Source organism: Bison bison, unplaced genomic scaffold (genome assembly GCF_000754665.1).
Source record: "Bison bison bison isolate TAMUID 2011002044 unplaced genomic scaffold, Bison_UMD1.0 scf7180017864213, whole genome shotgun sequence".
Classification (NCBI taxonomy): Eukaryota; Metazoa; Chordata; class Mammalia; order Artiodactyla; family Bovidae; genus Bison; species Bison bison.
In genome coordinates, this window is record NW_011494785.1 from 12,073,995 (window position 1) to 12,096,074 (window position 22,080).

At 37.1% G+C, this 22,080-nt stretch overlaps 1 protein-coding gene across 1 annotated transcript in view; it reads left to right on the forward strand.

Moving 5' to 3' along the window:
* The window catches only part of TRIM69 (tripartite motif containing 69), an 18,655-nt gene extending 1,665 nt beyond the window's left edge, over positions 1 to 16,990 (forward strand). The window contains exons 2-7 of the mRNA XM_010845244.1: positions 1,808 to 2,284; positions 3,121 to 3,216; positions 5,826 to 6,059; positions 6,836 to 6,858; positions 6,941 to 7,065; positions 16,449 to 16,990. Coding sequence (XP_010843546.1) covers positions 1,808 to 2,284; positions 3,121 to 3,216; positions 5,826 to 6,059; positions 6,836 to 6,858; positions 6,941 to 7,065; positions 16,449 to 16,990 — 1,497 coding nt within the window. The remainder of the gene's footprint in view (positions 1 to 1,807; positions 2,285 to 3,120; positions 3,217 to 5,825; positions 6,060 to 6,835; positions 6,859 to 6,940; positions 7,066 to 16,448) is intronic.
* Positions 16,991 to 22,080: the final 5,090 nt, after the last annotated feature.

Genomic DNA, 22,080 nt, shown 5'->3' on the forward strand with positions numbered 1-22,080 from the left:
AAAAAAAACTTTAATAGAGGAGAAGTTGCTTGTTATGGATGAGGGAAAAACGTGGTTTCTCGAGATAAAATCTACTCCAGGTGAAGATACCATGAAGAGTGTTGAAATTACAACAAAGGATTTAGACTATGACATAAAATTAGTGATAGAGTAGAGGCAAGGTTTGAGAGGACTGACTCCAATTTTGAAAGAAGCTGTAGTGTGGGTATAATGCTATCAAACAGTGCCACATGCTAAAGAGAAATCATTTGTGAAAGGAAGAGTCAATCAATGCACCAAACTTCACTACTTATTCGAAGAAACCTCCACAGCCACCCCAGCCTTCAGCAACCATCACCCTGAGAAGTCAGCAGCCATCAACACAGAGGCAAGACTCTCCACTAGCAAAAAGACTCCACTTGTTGAAGGCTCAAATGATGGTTAGCATATTTTAACAAAAAAGTATTTTTAATTAAGATACGTACTTTTTAGTCATCATGCTATTGCACATGTAATAGATTACAGTAATAACTTCCATATGCACTGGGAAACCAAAAATTTCATGTGTTTCACTTTACTCTGATATTCATTTTATTGTGGTCGCCTGGAAGCCAACCCACAATATCTCCTACATATGTCTGTATATAATATATATTCACCAAAGAACATGAGCAGGAATGTTCCTAGCAACACTATTTATAATAGCTCCACACTGGTAACTACTCAAAAAGTCTATCAACAGTAGAACAGAGAAATAAATTATGGCATATTTACACACTGGATATTATACAGCAATGAGGATGAATGGACCAAAATTATATAGAATATGAATAAATCTCACAAATATAATGTTGACAAAGGAGGTCAGCAACAAAAGAGTATATATTTGCATTTATATAAAATTAAAAACAGGTAAAACTAATATATTGTGTTGGAAGTCAGGATGGGGGTCAGTCTTAATGAGGGATAGTGACTTGAAGCAGGCATATGGGGGGGGAACTTCCGGGATGCTGAAAATGTTTTTCTTTTTTTAATGCTGTTTTCAACTATATTCTTTTTTCAAATAAACTTTTAATTTTATATTGAAGTATAGCCAATTAGCATTGTGACAGCTTCAGGTGGACAGTGAAGGGACTCTCAGTCATATACATGTATCCATTCTCCCCCAATCTCCCCACTTCCATCCAGACTGCCACATAACTTTGAGCAGAGTTCCCTGGGCTATACAGTAGGACCTTGTTGGTTATCCTGAAAATGTTTTGTTTCTTGATCAGGGTTATGATTACACAGATATGTTCATTTTGTGAAAAGTCATTGATCTGTACCTTTATGATTCTACATTTTCTGTATAAATGTTATTTCTGGAACATGTTTTTTAAAAGGGAAGGGTGAAGGGCCTGGATGATATTATAATTGATGATATTATGCCATTGACTGAGGAATCTGATCTTCCAATTCTTTGCACATGACTTCTAGAAAACAAAATGAAAGGTAATAACTAATAGAACAAATGTTTAAAGTAAAACTTTCAACTGATACAAGGAGAAAGTGAGTGGAAGAAGTGATATACAATGAAATACATTTCTTTGATTGGGTACTCTTTCATCTTCTGCCTTGGTTCTCTATTAAAGTTTAATAATGTTGGGAGTAGAATAAACTCTGATGTTAGAGAACACTGAATTTACTGATCACTTTCAAAGAAGCGATGATAGTGCTTTTACTCTGGCTGCACCAATTCTCAGCTCCTTTAGGAACAGAGCCCACTACTCTGAAATGCTGAAATGGGCAACAAGAAAGAGAAACTCATTTTAGCTGTTCTTTTTCAAAGGTATCTTCCAACCTCTCCTCCAAAACTGATTCAGACAGCTACGCTGAAGTGAATGATGTGATCACCCAAATATCCTCCAAAGTGCAGATTCAAGATATTACTACGGAATTACACTGCCCATTGTGTAATGACTGGTTTCGTGATGCACTAATGCTAAGCTGTGGCCACAACTTCTGCCAATCTTGTATCCAAAACTTTTGGAAGCAGCAAGCAAATGAAACATTCTGTCCTGAGTGTAAGATGTTATGTCAATACAGTAACTGTACATTTAATCTTGTACTGGAGAAACTGGTAGAGAAGATTAAGAAGCTACCCCTGCTCAAGGGCCATCCACGGTGCCCAGAGCATGGAGAGAACCTGAAACTGTTCAGTAAGCCAGATGGGAGACTAATATGCTTTCAATGCAAAGACGCTCGATTGTCTGTGGGGCAGTCTAAAGAATTCCTGCAGATCTCTGATGCTGTCCATTTCTTCACGGTGGGTGAGCCCTGGGTCTTGAACAGTCTTGAGCAATTCCTTAGGAAGGCTGGGAAAAATCGTTTGTTGGACTTCTTTCAATACCACACCTTCATTCATGTGATTATTAGAAAGCTCAGAGGGCTCAAAAAATACAATGTATCTTGCAAAGTTCTTTCTCTGTAGTTGTCAATCATAGGGAAGCAGTAAGGGAGCTCTGGCCTACTTCCTCAATAAATCAAACATTTACCTAAACCTTGCCTTGACAGCATTCTACTAGACACTGTACAGAACATGGACTTGTAAAATATTGCTTTTGTTATAAAAGTCTTGAAATTTAGTCAAGTTTAAAGTGAACAAAACAACAGAAGGAATATAAGACAGTCTACTGTTGAGAGCTAAATTTTTGTCACATTTGTAATTCACAAATGTTTAGAATTTCAGAGATTAGAGAAAACTGAAATAGTCAGGGGAGGCATGGTGAAAGAAAGCTTGAAAGGGGGGCAATTATTTGAATTTGGATGGACAGAAGGAAGAAACGAGTGTTGTGAGAACAATGTAAGTAAAAGTAGAGATAGCAAGAACAGTGTAAATATATTAGAAAATGTACAGAGTTCTGTTATCTTCCTCAAAGCCCTGTAGCTAGCTAATAAGAAGATAAAACTTAGTTTCTCTGCAGTTTGTAATTTTCTTCACAATTTTTGGAAGAGACAGGAATTATGATACAAGGGAAAAGGAGACTTTTGTAGCAGGAGCTTGCTTTCTTTCCCCCTGACACCCTGGGGCTTTGGGGTAGATGTTCTTCATGGCCCTTTATCTCTCAGTTAGCATGGGTTAATTCTTTATGGTATCCCCAGGAGGAGCTTACCATTCATCAGGGTCAACTGGAGGCAACCCTGAAGGAGCTTCAGTCCCTGAAGAATATGCAGAAGGATGCTATTGCTGCTCACAAGGTGAGGAGCAGGGCAGAGGGACCATGAGACAGAACTGGAATTGTACCCTCCCTGTAACTTCAGCTATGTGGGTGGAAAGGTACCTTTACATATACAACAAAATGCTAAATGGCACCAGGCTATAGAAGTAGAAAACAGACACTGTAGAGTGGAAAGAAATACGGCAGTGGAGTAGGTTCCCAATAGCTGATCAACAGAGAGAGCAGACTGACCTTTCCCCTAGATAAGCTGATCCTTTTCATGGTGCAGTCACTAGGTGATTGCTATGGGGCTGTGATCTGTCTGATCTTTCCTATTATCTATGGCAAAATAAGGAATTTATTTTTAAAAAATCCACTAAAGATTGCTATGTTCAAAGAAATACCTTTCTTTCCTTTGGGCTTAAAACCAGGCCTCTCTGAACCAAGGTCTCTTAGATTGCTGGCTTTTCTCTCTGATCTAATCCTTCTTAGCTTTTTCCAAACTAAATAAAACTACTGCTTATACTTTCAACTTCACAGGACCTCTAGGACAACATTAATGGTTAGGGACTTGGCAAATCAGTTCCTAGGCTGGGGGAATAATTTGGGAGTTCTGTTTCTTCATTAATTACCCTATAGAGGAGAGTCTTCTCTGGCATTTGACATCTGGAAGAAGAAATAAATATAATGAGGGAAAGAAGGATAGATGGAAATAAAGATGTCTTAAGAGAATCGTGTTCCTGTTGTAAGAGTTCTTAGTTCAGCTATTACAGTCAACACTCATTCATTCAACAAATATTTGAGTGGTGCAGCATTATGCTAGATATTGTATTCCAACTATGGTGGGAGACAGATGTTAATTAAATAATCCCACCAATAATAAAACATCACTGTGATAATTACTATAAATGATTATAAATATACAGTATATTAAAGTATATAAATGGAGAGCCTAATCTAGATGGAAGAAGTCACTTACTAAAAATTGAAATTAAAAATTTCTTATTAAAAATTGAGAATTGAAAGGATAAGTGTTATCTTTAGCCAAGTGAACTGGGTGAGGGGAATATGAAGGAAATGGCCTGGAGAATGTTCTATGAAGAGGAAAGAGCATTATAGAAAAGTTCTTGAGACAGGAAGCTACTTACTATGTTAAACAGAAAGAAGGCCAATTAAGATGGATCTTGGTAGGCAAGATGAGACCGAAAAGGCAGATAAGGCCCAATCATGTAGGCCCTTGTAGATAATGTTATGAATTTTGAATTTTATTCTGTGCATAATTGAGAAGTCATTAAAAGGTTTAAACAGGACATGGTCTCATCTCATTTTGAAAGCATCAGTCTGGTGGCTGTGTGGAATGTGGACTGGAGAAAGGCAATGACAAGGATAATGGTTAGAAGAAGACTACTGTGGTGATCCCAGAGAACGATGATGGCTTGGACTAAAATGGCAGTAGAGACTGAAAGAAATAAATAGCTTTAGCATATGCTTTGTAAATAAAAACTACCTGCATGTGGTGACTGATTAGATGTGAGAGGTGAGTGGTGATAGCAAATAGACAGTTGGATATACGAATCTGGAGTTGAGAAGTTGGTCTAGGCTGAAAATAAGAAGTCAGTGTATAGACTACACTTCAAAGTTGTGAGAGCAGAGGCTTTTACCGAGAATGAGAGTGTAGAATGAGAAAGGGAAAGAGCCCAGGACAGAATATCAAGTAATTTAATATTCAAAGCTTGGTTAGAGACACAACTAACAAATGAGACTGAGAAATATGGTGAAATAGGTAAAAGGAAAAATGCAAACGTCTGACCTAGAGGACAGTGAGAGTTAAGACTATTTTAAAGAGTACAATTACAGTGATTGACCATAGACTATAAGCTGGATAAGAGGGGACATGAAGGCAGAGAAGTTGATGAACAGAAATGGAGGGGTCAATGAATAGGAGGATTCTATGAAATCCAATAACAGTTGCAACAGTGGAACCTGGGTAAGTGAACATAAAAAGTAATTCTGGGGATGGTACAATTGCTGGGGAAGATAAAACCCTCAATGTGACTAAAAGAATGAGTAGATAAAGGTAAAAATCACTAGAAATGATGATGAGGAACTGAGAAGCCAGGATGTCAGATGGCTTACCCACGAGGAAGAGAGGTCCCAGTGTAACAGTTACCAATTTCAAGTGCTTCAGACATTGCCCATCTCTGGCTCTTTTTGTACTGTGGTGCCTCCTCCAGTTCTGATTTCTTAAAAAAGGGCAGTTCTTCCAGCCTCCTATGGACCCAGTCTAACAGCATCACTTGGTAGATACTGGTTTGTACTTCTGGATAAAAGGGTATTATTGTTCATTTTACAAAGTTTGATTAACCCCACAGTCTTATTTAAGATGGCATTGGTTACCACCTCAGTTTTGCAACAGCAACCTAGAGATGACTTTTGACTATTTCAACCCTGACTATTAAACTAGCTGGGAAAGACAGAACACGTTTTCCAAAAGCCTCCTTTTAGTACAGTTGAATGTTGATATGCAGTATTTGTATGCGTTTTCCTGTTATGGTATTTCCCAAGTTGTGTGAGTGCTGGTGGTGTGGGCCCCCATCCCTAAATGCTAGTCTCAGTAATTACCATGGTGATGATCATGGAGGTTTCCAGGAAAACAAGCTACATCTGCAGCAACACATCTCCCTGGAGTTTCTAAAGCTGCATCAGTTCCTGCACAGCAAAGAAAAGGACCTTTTAAGTGAGCTCCGAGAAGAGGGGAAAGCCTTGAATGAGGAGATGGAGCTGAATCTGAGCCACATTCAGGAACAGTGTCTCCTAGCCAAGGAGATGTTGGTGAGCATCCAGGCACGGATGGAGCAGCAGAACCCCTTCGACTTTCTCAAAGTGAGACTCCATACCAACATGACAATGGGTACAACAGAGGGGGGAAGAGAGGGTTGGAAAGAATGTACAAGCAGATTTTCCCTTCCAGGAGGGGAAAAAAATCTGCTGTAGTGATTTTAAGATTCCCTGGGAGAAAAGCAGAAGGTTCCTTTTGCCTTATACTCAATTCAAAGTTTTCACACGCCTAGTAAAGAAGATAGTAAGATGCCATTAAAAGAAATCTGTTTTAATATTTCCCCATAAAGAACTCTGAAGCTTTATTTCTCAAAAATAAGAATGTTGCCACCTAAACTGTATCTTTTACTGGCTCTCAGTAATCATAAATTGACCTGTTTGAAAAGCTGTTTGCCAATCTTTGCTACCTGACGCTTCACCACTAAAGTGGCATTGGTTACTACCTTAGGACTCAGAAGCTTAATTTAGCCATAGTAAAGAAAGTGGCCTTGGGGTGGGAATATCTATTGTGTTGTTCTCCTGAGACTATGTGGCAGTATAGGTAAAAACAGCTTAACCTTAATTTTTTTCTTGTTTCCTGTAAAAAGAAACTCTAGAAAATCAGAGGAAAGTAAGCCAGTTTATCGTGGGATAGACGAAGGATGAAGATCAGAAAAAAGGCATTTGGAGGATGAGAGGAGTTGGTGGCAATGGGATGGGGGCCATCTGCATAGGACTGCAGTTTTGACCATCAAATTTTGGTGGTGGCCAGTAACACCAAACAAATTTCTGGAGCTGATGAACACGCATCTAACCTTTCCATTTCTCCTTTCCTCTTCTAGGACATCACACCTCTCTTGGACAGGTAAATGTCTCCTTGTGGTATTAATAGCCTGCCTTCAGTCCCTGGAGGATGTCTAAGAATAAACAATTTACGTCCCCTGCAGCTTGGAGCAAGGAATGAGAATGCTGACGCCCAAGAAGCTTGTCTCCAGAAAGCTGAGCCCAGGCGTGTTCAAAGGGCCCATCCAGTATACGATGTGGAGAGACATGCAGTCCACCCTCTCTCCAGGTAACAGTGGGTAGGAGCCATTGGTTCTTGGGGGTCCCAATTTAATGTTTCATTCTCAGGACCTCTTCTGTGGCCCTAACAGTATGTTTGAGTCTAGAAGGAGGGAGGCATGAAGTTTAGCCAAAAGGCTAGTTGGTATGACTGAATTTCTTCTCTTACTGTTATCTAAGAATGCAGGATCTTATACTTGTGAATGGAGTCTGGTGTCAGAACTAACTTCTCAGCCTATGATATTGCTTGACTGTTCTATCAAATGTAACAACCAATATTTTAATATTTTTCTAAAACAGTTATATAAGTCTCTGAGGCATCTCTGCTCTGAAGGTAGAAGTTACTATACATATTCATCATATGTATGAGTACAGTTCCTCTTGTGGTTAATGTTCATAACATAGAGTATATCATCTTAGGAGATTGTTTACAGATCTTAAGTGCTTCAAAAGAAAACCAATTGTTTCAATAGCTGTAACTAAGTTTTTGTCATCCTGCAGATACTAAAAAAAAAAAAAAAAAAAAAAATGGACAGGACAGGACAAAAGAACACAAACAACATTTCAAGAACATAAAATAAAGTTCCAAATAAAAAGTTACAGAAATAGAGATCTAAATAAAGTTTTTTATAGACTCATTATTATTTGTAATTACTGATTTAATGAAAATCACACATCTACCCCTGCTAATGTTTCCAGGTAGCTGACAATGAAAAAAATCAGCTTTACTGAGGTATAATTAACATAGAAGAAAATTTGTTAATTTTAATGTACAATTTGATGAGTCTGACAAATGTACACACTTATGTAAACATCCCCAAAATCAAGATATAGAAAATTTCTGTCATCCCCAAAAGTTCCTGCATAACCCTTTGTGGTCAATCTTTTTCTTCTATCCTCAGTTGCTCATAATCACAGATCTACTTTATTTCACTTTGTCTTTTCTAAAATCTCATACATATATTATGTAGTTTTTTCTGTTTGGCTTTTTTCATTTAGCAAAATGCTTTTTGAGATTCACCTATGTTGTTGCATGTATCAATCACTGTATTTTATGGATACATCACAATTTGTATATTCATTCACCAATTGATGGACATTTGGATAGTTTCTAGTTTATGGCTAGTATGAAGAAACCTGACTGAATATTTGTTTATAAATCTTTTTGCTTTCTTTTTTAAAAATTTATTTTTATTTAACTGATTTATTGGCTGCGCTGGGTCTTTGTTGCTGCACCTGGGCTTCCTCTAGCTTTGGTGAGCAGGGGCTACTCTTCGTTGCAGAGCTTGGGCTTCTCTTGTCGCAGAGCATGGGCTCTAGGGCACATGGGCTTCAGCAGTTGCAGCACCTGGGCTCAGTAGTTGCAGTGCACAGGCTTAGTTGTTCCACAGCATGTGGAATCTTCCTGGACCAGGGATTGAACCTGTGTCCCCTGAATTGGCAGGTGGATTCTTAACCACTGAACCACCAGGGAAGTCCATGCTTTAATTTCTTCAGGGTAAATATCTAATGATGGGATTGCTGGGTTGTATGTTAAGTATATGCTTAACTATAAGAAACTATCACAATTTTTCCCCTTAAATGGTGGATTCATTTTAATTCCCACCTCCAATGGATGAGAGTCCCAGTTTCTCCAAATCCTTGCCAAAGTTTGATAATGTCTATCTTTCTGATTGTTTTAAATTCATCAAAGAAAATATTTTGTTCAAGCTCCCAAAACAAATTTGAGAAGTTATGCTGGATTTAAATTGAAAAAAAGCCAAGTTAAAACATGGAAATAAAGTTTTCATTTGATGGACGCTGAAACCAGTGGATACGTTGGATCTATCCCATGTGGTATTTTTCGAGTTTTTTTAAGGGTCTACCAGGCTAAACCCTTCGTTGCCTTTACCGCTTTTGCTTTGCTTTCCCACTTTCCTTTCTTGCACTTTGCCTTCAGCTTTTTTTTTTTTTTTTTTCCTGCCTCTGGTTCATCCAGCATGGAGTAATATCCATGCTGGTCTAGAAGACTCCTTTTGTTTCTCTTAATATCAGTCTCCATTTTTATGTCATCTTTTAAATCTTTTACTACATGTTGAGTTTTACCATGACAATGTTTGGATACCACCACAGTTTTATTTTACCTTATTTAAAAAAAATACTTTTCCTCATATAGAATTGTGGGTTGATAGACTCTACTACTTCAGAAAAGCCACTCCATTGTTTTCTCACCTGCATAGTTTCTGATGAGATGTCTGTTATCACTTTTATATCATTTCTCTGTATGTACTATCTTTTTTTTCTCATGGGTTACTTGTAAGATTTAGTTTTTTGTCACTTTTTTTCCACCAAGTTGACTATGCAGGTCTTGGTGTGTTTTCTCAGATCCATGGGTTTATAATTTTCATCAAGTTTGGAAAAATGTTGGCTATTATTTTTTTTAGGTTTTGTACCTCCATCTTTTCTTCTCTACTTCTGGAACTCCAATTTTACACATGTTGTTGTTCAGTCACCAAGTTGTGTCCGACTCTTTGCAACCCCATGGGCTGCAGCACACCAGGCTTCCCTGCCCCTCACTTATCTCCTGGAGTTTGCCCAAGTCCACTGCCTCGGTGATGCCATCCAACCATCTCATCTTCCGTCACCCTCTTCTCCTGCCTTCAATCACATTAGACCACCTAAAATTGTCTCACTTCTCATTGATGCTCAGCACTTTTTAAGCCTTTTTTCTGTGTTTCATTTTGAATAGTTGCTATTGCTATTCAAGTTCTCTCATCTTTTCATCTGCACTGTCTAATCTTCTGTTAATCCTGTTTAGAATGTTTTTCATTTCAGTTACATTTCTTCAAAAAGTTGCATCTTTTTATATCATCAGTTTCTCTCTTTACCATGTTTATTGTTCATCTACATTCTCAGGCTAATGAGAGATATTTATAATATCTGTTTTAATGTCTTTGTCTGCTAATAACCACCACTGTTGTAATTTCTAACATGTTTTTATTGTGTGAGTTTTCTCCTGACTGTGGGTTATATTTTCCTGCTGCTTTGCACGGCTGATGTATTTTTTTCTCCTTAATAAACTTTATTTTTTAGAATACTTTTAGATTTATAGAAGAATTGAAAATATAGTAGAGAGTTTTCATATACCTCATCCCTAGTTTATATTATCTTATATTTAGTGTGATACGTTATTTACAATTAATGAACCATTACAAATACATTACTAGTAGCTAAAATCAATAGTTCATTTGAATTTCCTTCAGTTCAGTTCAGTCGCTCAGTTGTGTCTGACTCTTTGCGACCCACGCCAGGCACCCCATCCATCACCAACTCCCGGAGTGAATTTCCTTAGTTTTTACTTAATGTCATTTTCCCATTCCATGATCCCATTGAAGGTGCAACATTACACTGAGTTTTAAGCTCTTCTTGGCTGTGACAATTTCTCAGGCTTTCCTTGTTTTTTGATGATTTTGACAGTTTTGAGGACTGCTGGTTCTGTATGTTGTAGGATGCCACGTTAGTGCAATTTGTCTGATGTTTTTCTCACAATAATGCTAGGGTTGTGAGTTACTGCGAGGGAGACCATGGAGTTAAAGTGTCATTTTCATCATATCAAGCATACATTCTGTCAGCATAGTCTATGACTGTTGATGTTGGCTTTAATCACCTGGCTGAGGTAGTGTAAGTTATTTCCCTTCTCTTTTCCATACTTTGGAAAGCAATTTACTTTGTGCAGCTCACACTTAAGGAATGGATAGTTATGTAATTTGTCTCTTCTGGCTGTCAAACACGATCAGTTTTACATTGCTATTTGCTAACTTTGTTGTAATCCTTTAAGCTCTATTGATTTAACTTTGGCATTTAGTGAAGTTATTTGAAATAACTTTGCTCCTTTTGACACTTTAAGCTTTGTTGAGCCTTTAAGCTTTGTTAGTGTGTTTCAATAGAAGCCTTTAATCTTGGGCTAACTCTGCCAATTTTCTAAGATATTACCCTTCTGAGTACTCTGTCTGATGTTCCACATATTATAACATTTTTCCTGACTGGCAGGATTGAAAACTGTTCCCAGTCTTGTGTGAGCTCTGCTTTCTGGAGATTCACTGTCTAGATTTAATGAATTTCACTGTAGTCATGTGGCAATACTCAGTCACATCCTTGAGGGAATCCCTTTGTAGATGTTTTGATGTCTCTGTGCAGCTTCCTCCTCTGTTACTCCACCCTGAAAATTTTAGCTCTCTCAGGATCACAGTATTTTTCTTCTTGTACTCTTTGCCCCCAAACTTCACTTCTAGCATCATTTAAAGCACAAACTGACTTTTTCCTTACTTTTGGTATAATTTTACATTTAAGAAAATCAAATGGGATTTATTTAATATATGGCTATTTTAATAATAATGTAACTATGGTCAAACCTTGGTAAAATATACTTTATACTTCTTATTTCTAGGCCTTTGCTTATTCTTATCCTGCAGATTCTTATTTTCTTCTTTCCTGCCTTATAAATGAGGCTGTTGCTTTAAGACAGGGGCTCATACTTTTTCTGTAAAGAGTTAGACAGTAAATATTTTAGGTTTTGGGGGTTGTTTGGTCTTGTCAAAACTACTTAACTATACCACTGTAGTGAAAAAGCAACCATGGACAATATGGCCATTCATGTATTTCAGTGCAGGGAACTGTTTTTATCTTAAAATATTTTAATATATTTTCTTTAGTTTTGTGTGTATCAATAAAATATCACCAAAATTCACTCCTTCATTTGACATACTCAGAGAGGGCATACTACATGCCGAGCATTAAGTTGGGCTCCAAGGATACAGAAATAAAAGACATAGTTTCCGCTCCCCAGGAGAGTCTCAAAGACCAAGTTAGAGTCTGCCGCAACCTTCTAGGTGAAAAATTATTAAGATGTAAGCCAGAGGCATGGTAATGGAACATAAAGAATAGATTCCAGAGACAGAATTCTGAGAGCTGAAATATACAGGACAGTAATTAGCGGTAAGGCATAGAGAAAGGTGATGTCAAGGATGGAAATACAGGGGATGCAGATTTTGGAGGGGGCTGATGAGTTCAATTTTGGCCATGTTGTGTTGACCTACAGAACAATTAAATGTATATATTCAAATGGATAATTATTCTAACTGGAGCTTAGGAAAGAGGCCAGAGCTGGAACAAATAATATTGAGTGAGGGTAGCTGAGCTATTGATATAAATGAGATTGCCTAAGGAGAATGAGAACATACAGTCAAAGAGAGAGCGTGTTATAGAGAATAACAACAGATGAAGGTCAATTAAGCCTCAGAAGGGACTGAGGAATTATCTGGCCAGAGAAATAAGAGAAAAAACAGGAAATAAAGTCCCCATGGAATCTAAAGCAAAGAGAGTGTCAAGGAGAAGGGAATGGTCACTCATACCAAATGCAAAGATAAATTTAGAAAATAACTGGAAGAGAGATGCTTGTAAAAATTGGTGGCTTTGATAGGGGCGATTTCAAAAGAGTGGAATGAGTATAAATTATTATATATTGTATAGGGTTCAGGAACAATTTGGAATGAGGCAGTAATGAAGTGAATAGATCACTCATTTGAGAAGTTTCAATAAGAAGGGAAGATGTATATGTGGAAGCAAAGACAAAAGAGGACTTCTAAAAACATACTGAAGGGAAGCAGCCTGTAGAAGGGCAGAAATCAATAGTATAAGAAAGGGAATAATTGGTGAATGTTGGGAAGAGTGAGAGCTACAGAAAAGAGAGGTACTGACTTTACTTAGCTTTCTCCAAAACTAGAGAGGAGATAAAGACGGTAGAAGCAAATAATTTTGTAAGACAGGGTTTGCAGTGGGAGTAGGAAGAATTGAGGGATTCATCTCTTCATTCATCTATTCATTTATAAAATGTACTGTAGTTTCTCTGTGAAAGAGGAGATGAAACCTTCTGCCTGGAAGTAAGGACGAAGTGGTGGAACAGGGATTTGAGGAGGAGTTGAAGGTTTGAAATTGCTGTTGTGAGGAAGTAGAGAGGCTTTGATTTGGGAAATATAAGAGTTTGGGGCAGTGCTGATGGCCAAGCATAGAGTAGAAATAATGAATTTGTAGAAGTATCTGTATGCATGATTTTGTGATTTTCATCCTGCAATGGTGAGGAATTAGGATGTGAATTTGAATAGCTGAATAGATCCAAGGTTGGAGAGTTGCATGGCAGATGCTGCAGAAACAGAAACATAAGAGGACAAAAGTGTTGAGGTTATTGGCAACGAAGCTATCTATGCTAAACTGTTTAGGGAAGAATTTTAAGCCAGGAAGCAAAGAGATTAGGATAATGAAGAGAAATAGGAGACTAGAGATGTTAATGAAGTCAAGTCATGGTTGTAGGAAGAGATGGGAGTGAGAAAGCTCAAAAAGTAAAAGAGTATGGCATACCTAAATTGAAGATTTTAGAGAATGAACAGTTCCTGATGACGACAAGTTCCAGAATATAGTCATTGATATGGGCACCTTAAATGTAAAGGAGTCAAAAGTCATTAGCAGTAAAGTCAAACACATGCAAGAAGAGAAGGGCAGCTATATCCAAAAGACAGTAAAATCCCTTGAAATGATGGGCTAGATTTGATGTAGGAAGGTAAGGCCAACCCAAAATGCAGGGGGTATAACCAGGAAAAGTTTGTAGATGATAGCATTAAATACAGACAGAGGGAAATGTGAAAAGGAATGACAGGAGCCTCAAATGAAGAATGATTTTTTAACATGAGATTGAGGAATAGAGCACAGGTCTGGAAGTGGTGGTGGTGGCTACCTGATCTCCAGCATCTGAATTTAGAAAATGAACAGTCTCTTGAACTTCTGGAAGCTGTTATTCAGTTAGCTTCTTTTTTTTTTGGAAGAATCAGTCTGGATTATGTTAAATTAAGGAGGTGATAAGGGAATTCTGTAAACTGAAGATGTATGAGAGTTAAATGGGAAGGTAGATCCAAAGGGCAGAGTGGAAATGGTTGGGTGGGAACAGATGGAGGATGGGTGAAGGCAGAGGAAGTAAAGAACAGAATAATGAGGATTAAGGTACAGTAGACATTAAATCATTAGAGAGATCTACAATCTGGGTATTTATGCGAAGGATAACAGGAATACAAAGCGTGGTGAAATTAGTTGGTGTCAAAGATTCATATGGAACTCTAATTGCAGTTCATTTAATTGTTTAACAAATAGTTACTTGAATACCTAGGAACAGTTTCAAATTTTGAAGATAGATGAGGAAACAAAACAAAGTCCCTGCCTTTCCAGAGATTACACTCTAGTGGAAGAGACAATCAAGTAATTTCACATACTGATAACTACTGTGAAGAAAACAAAGCATGATATACTCAACAAATAATTATTTATGAGAGAAAAGAAAGCAGGATAAGAGTATAAACCATGATAGATGGATGAACATGCTACTTTAGATAGAATGCCCAGAGAAAATCTCTTTGAGCAGGGTCTCCCTGTGTTTTATTGTAGACATTTCTAAACATACTGAAAAGTTTAAAGAATTTTACAGTAAATACTTCTATACCTAGCTAGATTCTATCAATAACATTCTATTGCACTTGCACGAATAAAGGTCTGAATGATGTTAAGGAGTAAACAATGTGGTGAAATAGTGTCCAGGGACAGAAATAGAAAGTGTAAAGTCCCTGTAGTAGGAATGAACTTAGTATGTTCAAAGAATAGCCAAAAGGCGAGGGTGGTTGGACCAAACTGAATGGGGGGAGGGAGGTGGTAAGCGGTTGGAGATGAGGTCAGAGAAGTGGGTAAATCATGCAGGCCTTGTCTCTTCGGTAAGGACTCTGGATTTTACCTTGGATGACAGGAAGCATAAGAGTATTTTGAGTAGGAGAACTAGATGATCTCATTCTTCTTCTTGGCAGAATAGGCTGCAGACAGGCAAGAGTGGAAACAGAGCAATTAAAAAGCTACTGCAGTAGTTTCAGGACACTGGTATTTGTGGAAGTTATGTCTATACATTCTGAGTAGGCTCAGAATATATTCTGAAGGTGGAGCTGACAGAACTTACTGTTGGACTGACTATGGCATAAGAAGAAAAGCTGGGATGCAAAGCTGACTCCTAGGAATCCTCAAAGCGAGGGCAGGCTGAGCTAAGCTGGAGATGTCAGAGGCTTGGTTGATGAGAGCAGACGGGGGTTCTAAAAAGGTTAGCAGGAATTCTTTACGATACCTTCAAAGAAATTATAGTCCTCACATCCTAAAAAATAACAACCCTACATGAATGAGGATCGATCTGTGATAGTGAGAAGATTTGGCCTACATGGAAAATCTTCAGGATTCTTCAAAGTCTCTTTGTTAGAAAGAAAAAGTCTCTGGGATGATGCAAAAGACTCAAGCTTTTCTGAGAAGAGAGAGATAGGCTGGATTGTTCTTGCTTCGGAGGATAAATAAATCCACTAACAATAAATGTGTTACAAATACAAATGCATATTTGTATCTTTGTCCATGATTTGAATAGTTTTTGTGTTTCCTTTATCAAATTTTGTGCCAAGGCTCAATTATCTCACATTTAGAATTTGTGTCACCTTCTTGCTAATATGCTTCCAACCTCTCTTCATTTAGAAATTCCTTTTTTATACTGCTGTCCATTGATCTGTCTAAACCACTTGTCAAATTACCTGTGATGAAGGACCAGTTTTAAAAACTAATGTTTGTAGAATATAAACGTTATTTGAAAAAAATGGAGTTAAAAAAATTACAAAGTGCAAGCCCAGTTTTTTAACTAAATTGATTGAGCTAAAATTACTTTCAGATTTCTATGACAGTTTCTAAGAGCTTACTCTTAATTTCTCTACCATCCTGTCCCAGACTGGCAATTACACAGTTTGGGAGTCACAGTCAGATCATCAGTGGCATTAACCATTCCAGACCTCAAAAGTTCCAGTGTCTATTAAACCAAATGCAAACTTACCACCACTGTCCTCTAAATTCTGTATCAGTTAGTTCAGTCTCATCTGCTCCTAACAGGCAAGCCCTTATCTTCTCTATCATGCAAGCTACTGTTTTTAACCCATTCTGTTTTTGCCATTGTTTACCCAAACACCTCATACATGTTACATCAAACTAAAATACTTATTGCCTTAGAGATCTTTTTTGGGCACACTTACTAAATCTTTATCCTTTCAGCATTTCTTATTAGAGTATAAATTGCTTCAGAGTAAAGTCTGATTTTTTACCACAAATATAAAAAATGTCTAGAATGTAGCCACATGGATATCAAAACAATATATATATATATATAGAGAGAGAGTATATAAGTTATTACCTGCTCATCTAAGCATATATGGCATGGGGAGATAAAGCACATAAATACTGTCCATGGGAACTTGCATTCATCCCTTTTCCCCCATGCCCTGCTTTCTCTTATTTTCTTACTAGGCCTATCTCCATTAACTCTGGACCCTAAAACTGCTCACCCAAATCTAGTGCTCTCCAAAAACCGAACCAGTGTGTGGCATGGTGACATTAAGCAGCTAATGCCTGATGATCCAGAGAGGTTTGACTCAAGTGTGGCTGTGCTGGGCTCAAAAGGCTTCACATCTGGAAAGTGGTACTGGGAAGTGGAAGTAGCAAAGAAGACAAAATGGACAGTTGGAGTTGTCAGAGAATCCATCCTTCGAAAGGGCAGCTGTCCTCTAACTCCTGAGCAAGGATTCTGGCTTTTAAGACTAAGGAACCAAACCGATCTAAAGGCTCTGGATTTTCCTTCTTGCAGTCTGAAACTGACTAACAACCTCAACAAGGTGGGCATATATCTAGATTACGAGGGTGGACAAGTGTCCTTCTACAATGCTAAAACTATGACCCACATTTACACCTTCAGCAGCGTGTTCATGGAGAAACTTTACCCCTACTTCTGCCCTTGCCTTAATGACGGCGGAGAGAATAAAGAACCATTGCATATCTTACATCCACAGTAATCTGTCATACTATTGTGTAAATTCAGAAAGTTATTAAAGAGGTACTGAAACAGTTTACCAGTCTCACTGGTTTCTCTTCCCAATGTATGGGGAACTCTGGAAAATGAAAAGAGGATTCACAAATTGAATTCCATTCTCAGTATTCTAAATGGATTTCACTGGAGCTTTTTGAGATGTTATTCTAATTCTCTGGGGTCTACTATGACACAGGAGCCACTTTCATGAGCATGCTCATCCATCCTTTTTTACCAGAGCAAAATGCAACTGGAGTTTGTGATGTTCAGGAACCCTTTTCAAACATGATCAGAAATTCTATCATGCAGTCCTTATTCTCCAACACAATGACTCTTAACAGATTATTTTTAGACATGCACTCTTCTTCCTATTTAATTATGCTCTTATGTAAATTTTACAAAACATTTATTTCCTGGAACCTGTTACTTTAATTAAAAGAAAACTGTTCCTGAGATTTAGAAAATAAGATGGACTGGGCTAGTTTATAATCTGGTCTTGAATTCTCTCAAGATACTTTTTTAGTCCAGCTAATCTCTGACTCTTTCTCGGTCTCTTTTTCTTGCTTTACCTATCTGTGGAGCATTTGTTTTTCTGTATTCAAATATATTTAAGTATATCCATTTACTTTTGACTATGTCCTTGCAAACATTCCTGCCTATAATTTAAACAGCAGTGTATTTCATCTTGTACTCCCCAATATATTCATTCTCTAGCTTGTTGCTTCTTTCTAAGCATTACTAACCTCAGCAGTACCCTTGGGGAACCATCCCTGTCTCCTTTCCACGGAACTCCCATCTAACTGGGAGTTCATTCTCTATATCTGACAGTTTTTTTGGGAGGGATGGAGGGCAAGGAAGCAGTGCTTAGGATCTGCAGCATGGCCCTCTCAAATTACAATCAGCACAGCTCTTTTGGCAAGGTAAAAGCCCCCTATCCTATCTGTCATAGTGGAAGGATACCTACACTACAGGTAATATTTATGTAGTGCTGGAATACACAATATACATACATTTGTAACTGCTGATTTGGGCAAACAGCCATGACATGTTATGGCTACATTTAAGAAATGTTTTTTTAAAAAAATGAATTCATTTAAACCAGAATGTAATAAAGACCTATTCTGTACCTGGAACCTTGCTAGATGTTTTGAAGGATATAAAAGTATAAAAAGAAAAAAAAAAAAAAAGGTTCACCTAGGAGGACTTAAAAGAAATTCAGGTACCTGGACCCCATTTAAGACCAATTAAATAAGAATCTCTAGCAGTTGGGGCACAGGCATGTGTAGTTTCTAAAAGCTTACTAATGTGTCCAGGGCAGAGAACCACTGAACTAAAGGAACATGATTTCTCTCTTTTTTAAATCACAAAAAAAAACCCAAAAACTTTAAACATAGAGAAAAATTACATACTTGTATGATAAACTCCCATATACTCTCCACCTACATTACCAATCATTAACATTTTGCCATATTTTCTTAGTCTCTCTTCCTGACATCCACCCCATATGATTTTGTGTGTGTCTATAATTATAACTAATGTAATTTTTGCTGAGCTACTTTAGAAGAACTTGCAGGCATTAGGATTCTTATTCCTAAATACATCAGCAAGTATCTTCTAAGAACCAAGATATTCTCTTACATAATCACAGTGCTAAATTATCAAATTCAGAAAACTTAACATTAACACAATACTACTTATTAGCTAATATACAGTCCATATAAATAAGTAAATATTTCTAATGGTGGGATTTTAGGCACTATGGTTAAAAAAAACCCTCAAGTAATATGACAAAGAATTTGGGGGAAAGATGAGGGTTTAATTAAGTCATATACAGGCAAAGTTTTAGATAATTGACATGTAAACTCTGTCCTTTGGGACAGACAAGTGCTACAGAGTTCAGAGAAAGGGGAGGTCAATATTCACCAGTAGAGGAGGAGAAAATTCAAAGGAAAAGATTTGATTAAGTTGGACAAAATGAAAGATAAGTAGGAATGAATGTAAATTCTAATCTAGACTTGGAAAATGTATTTCTTAAAAATCAATGTTTTGTGGTAATGGTTGCATAGCCACACAAATATACTATAAATAGTGTTAGTTGCTCAGTCATGTCTGACTCTTTACAACCCCATGGACTGTAGTCCGCTGGGCTCCTCTGAATTCTCCAGGCAAGAATATTGAAGTGGGTAGTCATTTCCTTCTCCAGGGAATCTTCCTGACCCCGGGAGCAAACCCACATCTCCCGTATTGCAGGCAGATTCTTTACCTGCTGAGCCATCAGGGAAGCCCATACTATAAATAAGCTAACTGTAAACATAATGGGGAATTTTTATGAGAAGTATATTATACCACAGTAAAGTGTTTTTTAAAAAGGGAAAGAAAATAGTGAATGTTTTATTCAGATCACCAGGGGAATTACAACAGGCCACAGGTGTATACATATTTTCCACTATCTATAGGAATCAACCTTTAATACTTTTTCAGATATGCTACTTCAGCTTTCCAGTATTTGTCTTAACATAGATGACACAAATTTTCCCCCAGTTTCCCTAGATAATTGGTTATTCTATATTGAATAATTTGAAGAACCCAGTTACTGAGAACTCAGATTACAATTAAAAGTAGGAATTTTTTTTTAAGGAGTATGAATTATAAAACACCAATATAGGACTGCCCTGTTAGACTCTGAATGCATGCATGCTAAATCATTTCAGTTGTGTCCAACTCTTTTGTGACCCCATGGACTAAAACCTGCCAGGATGCTCTGTCCATGGGATTACCCAGGCAAGAATACTGGAGTGGTTGTCATTTCCTCCTCCAGGGGATATTCCTGGCCCAAGGATCAAACCTGCGTATCTTATGTCTCCTGCATTGGCAGGTGGGTTTTACCACTAGTGCCACCTAGGAAGCCCAGACTCAGAATAGTTTTCACTAAGAAGCATGACTGGGGCTATCTTATATACTGTTTTCTCTCATGCCACAGGAGATGAGGCCAATAATAACCAAAAAATGAAGTAGAGGATAAAGAGTCTCCAGTCAGTGTGTTCGGATTCACTGAGGTGAGAACCTCAAAAGGAAAATGCCTTGTAAAATACATTCTGAAGAGTACATGTAATGCAATGTACAATCTGGAGAATAATACAAAAAATCCCACTCATTAATTCACTATCTAGCTTTGGAAATACAACAATATTGAAAACTTTTGAGGGCCCCTGTGTATCTCTCCCAGCCCTGAGTTAATCACTATTCTATGTTTTGTGTCTGTTTTTTCATTTGTAAATAATTCATAAATACATTTTTCCAACAAACGTATTGTTTAGTTTTCCCATTCTACATTTGTTTAGTTTTCCCATGTATGTATTCCTAGAAAGTATAGTTTCATTATGCCTGTTCTTTGAACTTTAAATAAATGGAATCATGCTGCATGTCTTCCTTAGCTTTTTTAAATTCAAACTTTTGTTGTATTCCAGTGTATGAAAATTAAACAATTTAAATAATCCAAACTACTGTTAATAAGTAAGTAGTTGTTTTTAGTTGTTTTATTTTTTAAATGATCTCTGTTGCTATCCTTATTAGCAACAATGCTGCCATACACATTATTGGATATGTGTACCAGTAAGTGGGGGCAAGAATTTGTCTAGGTTTATACCTAATAAGCAGTGGCACATAGGGCATGCACATCTTCAAGTAAGTAATGCTCAACAGTTGGTCAAATTGTGCCAATTTACACCATCACTAGCAGTGGGAGTCCCCATTAATCTAGGGCTTCCCTTGTGGCTCAGCTGGTAAAGAATCCGCCTGTAAAGCAGCAGACCTGGGTTCCATCACTTGGTTGGGAAGATCCCCTGGAAAAGGGAAAGGCTACCTACTCCAGTATTCTGGCCTGGAGAACTCCGGGTCGCAAAGAGTTGGACACGACTGAGCAACTTTCACTTTCACTTGTCATTTTTATTAGTAGGAGGGTACATATGTAAGGTGGATACATAATGGTATCTCACAGTTTTAGCTTGTATTTCCCTAATTACCACTATGGTTGAGCATCTTTTGAAAAGTTTATTATCCATTTAAGTTTCCTCTTCTGTGAAATGCCTATACAAATGTTTGTCCAATTTTTGCATAAGATTGTCTCTCATTGATTCACAAGATTACTTACATGTTCTGGATACCAATCCTGTTGGTTGTTTGCACTGCAAATACTTCCTCCGACAGCTTAATACTTTTGTCTCATTTTTAAAAATTTCTTCTCACAGGTCAGAGATAGTCTCCTGTGTTTTATTCTACATATTATAAAGTTTTGCCTTTTATATTTAAGTGCTTAATTAGTCAATCAGCTAGAAAGTAACAAGTATACATGTGCATGCACCTGAAAACATAATTTCAACATATAAAACAAAAATTAACAATATATTAATAAATCTGCAAATAATGGGAGACTTTAACATGTCTCTCTCAGTAATTGATAGAAGAATCAGACAATATGATTAACAAATTTGACTCAATGAACATAGGTTAGATAGAACACTGTACCCAACATCTGAGAACATCCAACAGCTGCAGGACATTCTTTGTAAATACACACAGGAGTCTGAACATATATTTCAGTCAGAAGGAAAGTTTCAAGAAATTTAAAATGATTATAATCACACCAGTTATATTCTTTGATCTTAAGTCATGTAAACTAGGTATCAATAACAAGATAACTAAACAGTCACATGAACTTGGAAGTTTTTAGTATTTTAAATAACCCATGGATCACAAAAATCCTATTGAAAATCTGAAAATATTTTTAATTGAATGATAATAAAAATAACATCTGAAAAACTGGCAAACTGTTTAAAGGAAATCAATAATCTTATATATGCATACTAGCAAAACAAAGTATGAAAAAAAGTCATCTCTTTCAAGAAATTAGAAAAAGAATAGCAATGTAAAGCCAAGAAAAGTAAGAAGGAAATTATAAGTGCAGGAATTAATGATATACAAATGAAACATATGAAAGTATCAAAAATGTCACAAGTTTGTTCTTTGAAAAGGCTAATAAGAACTGCAAACTTCTGGTAAGACTAAGAAATGAAAAGA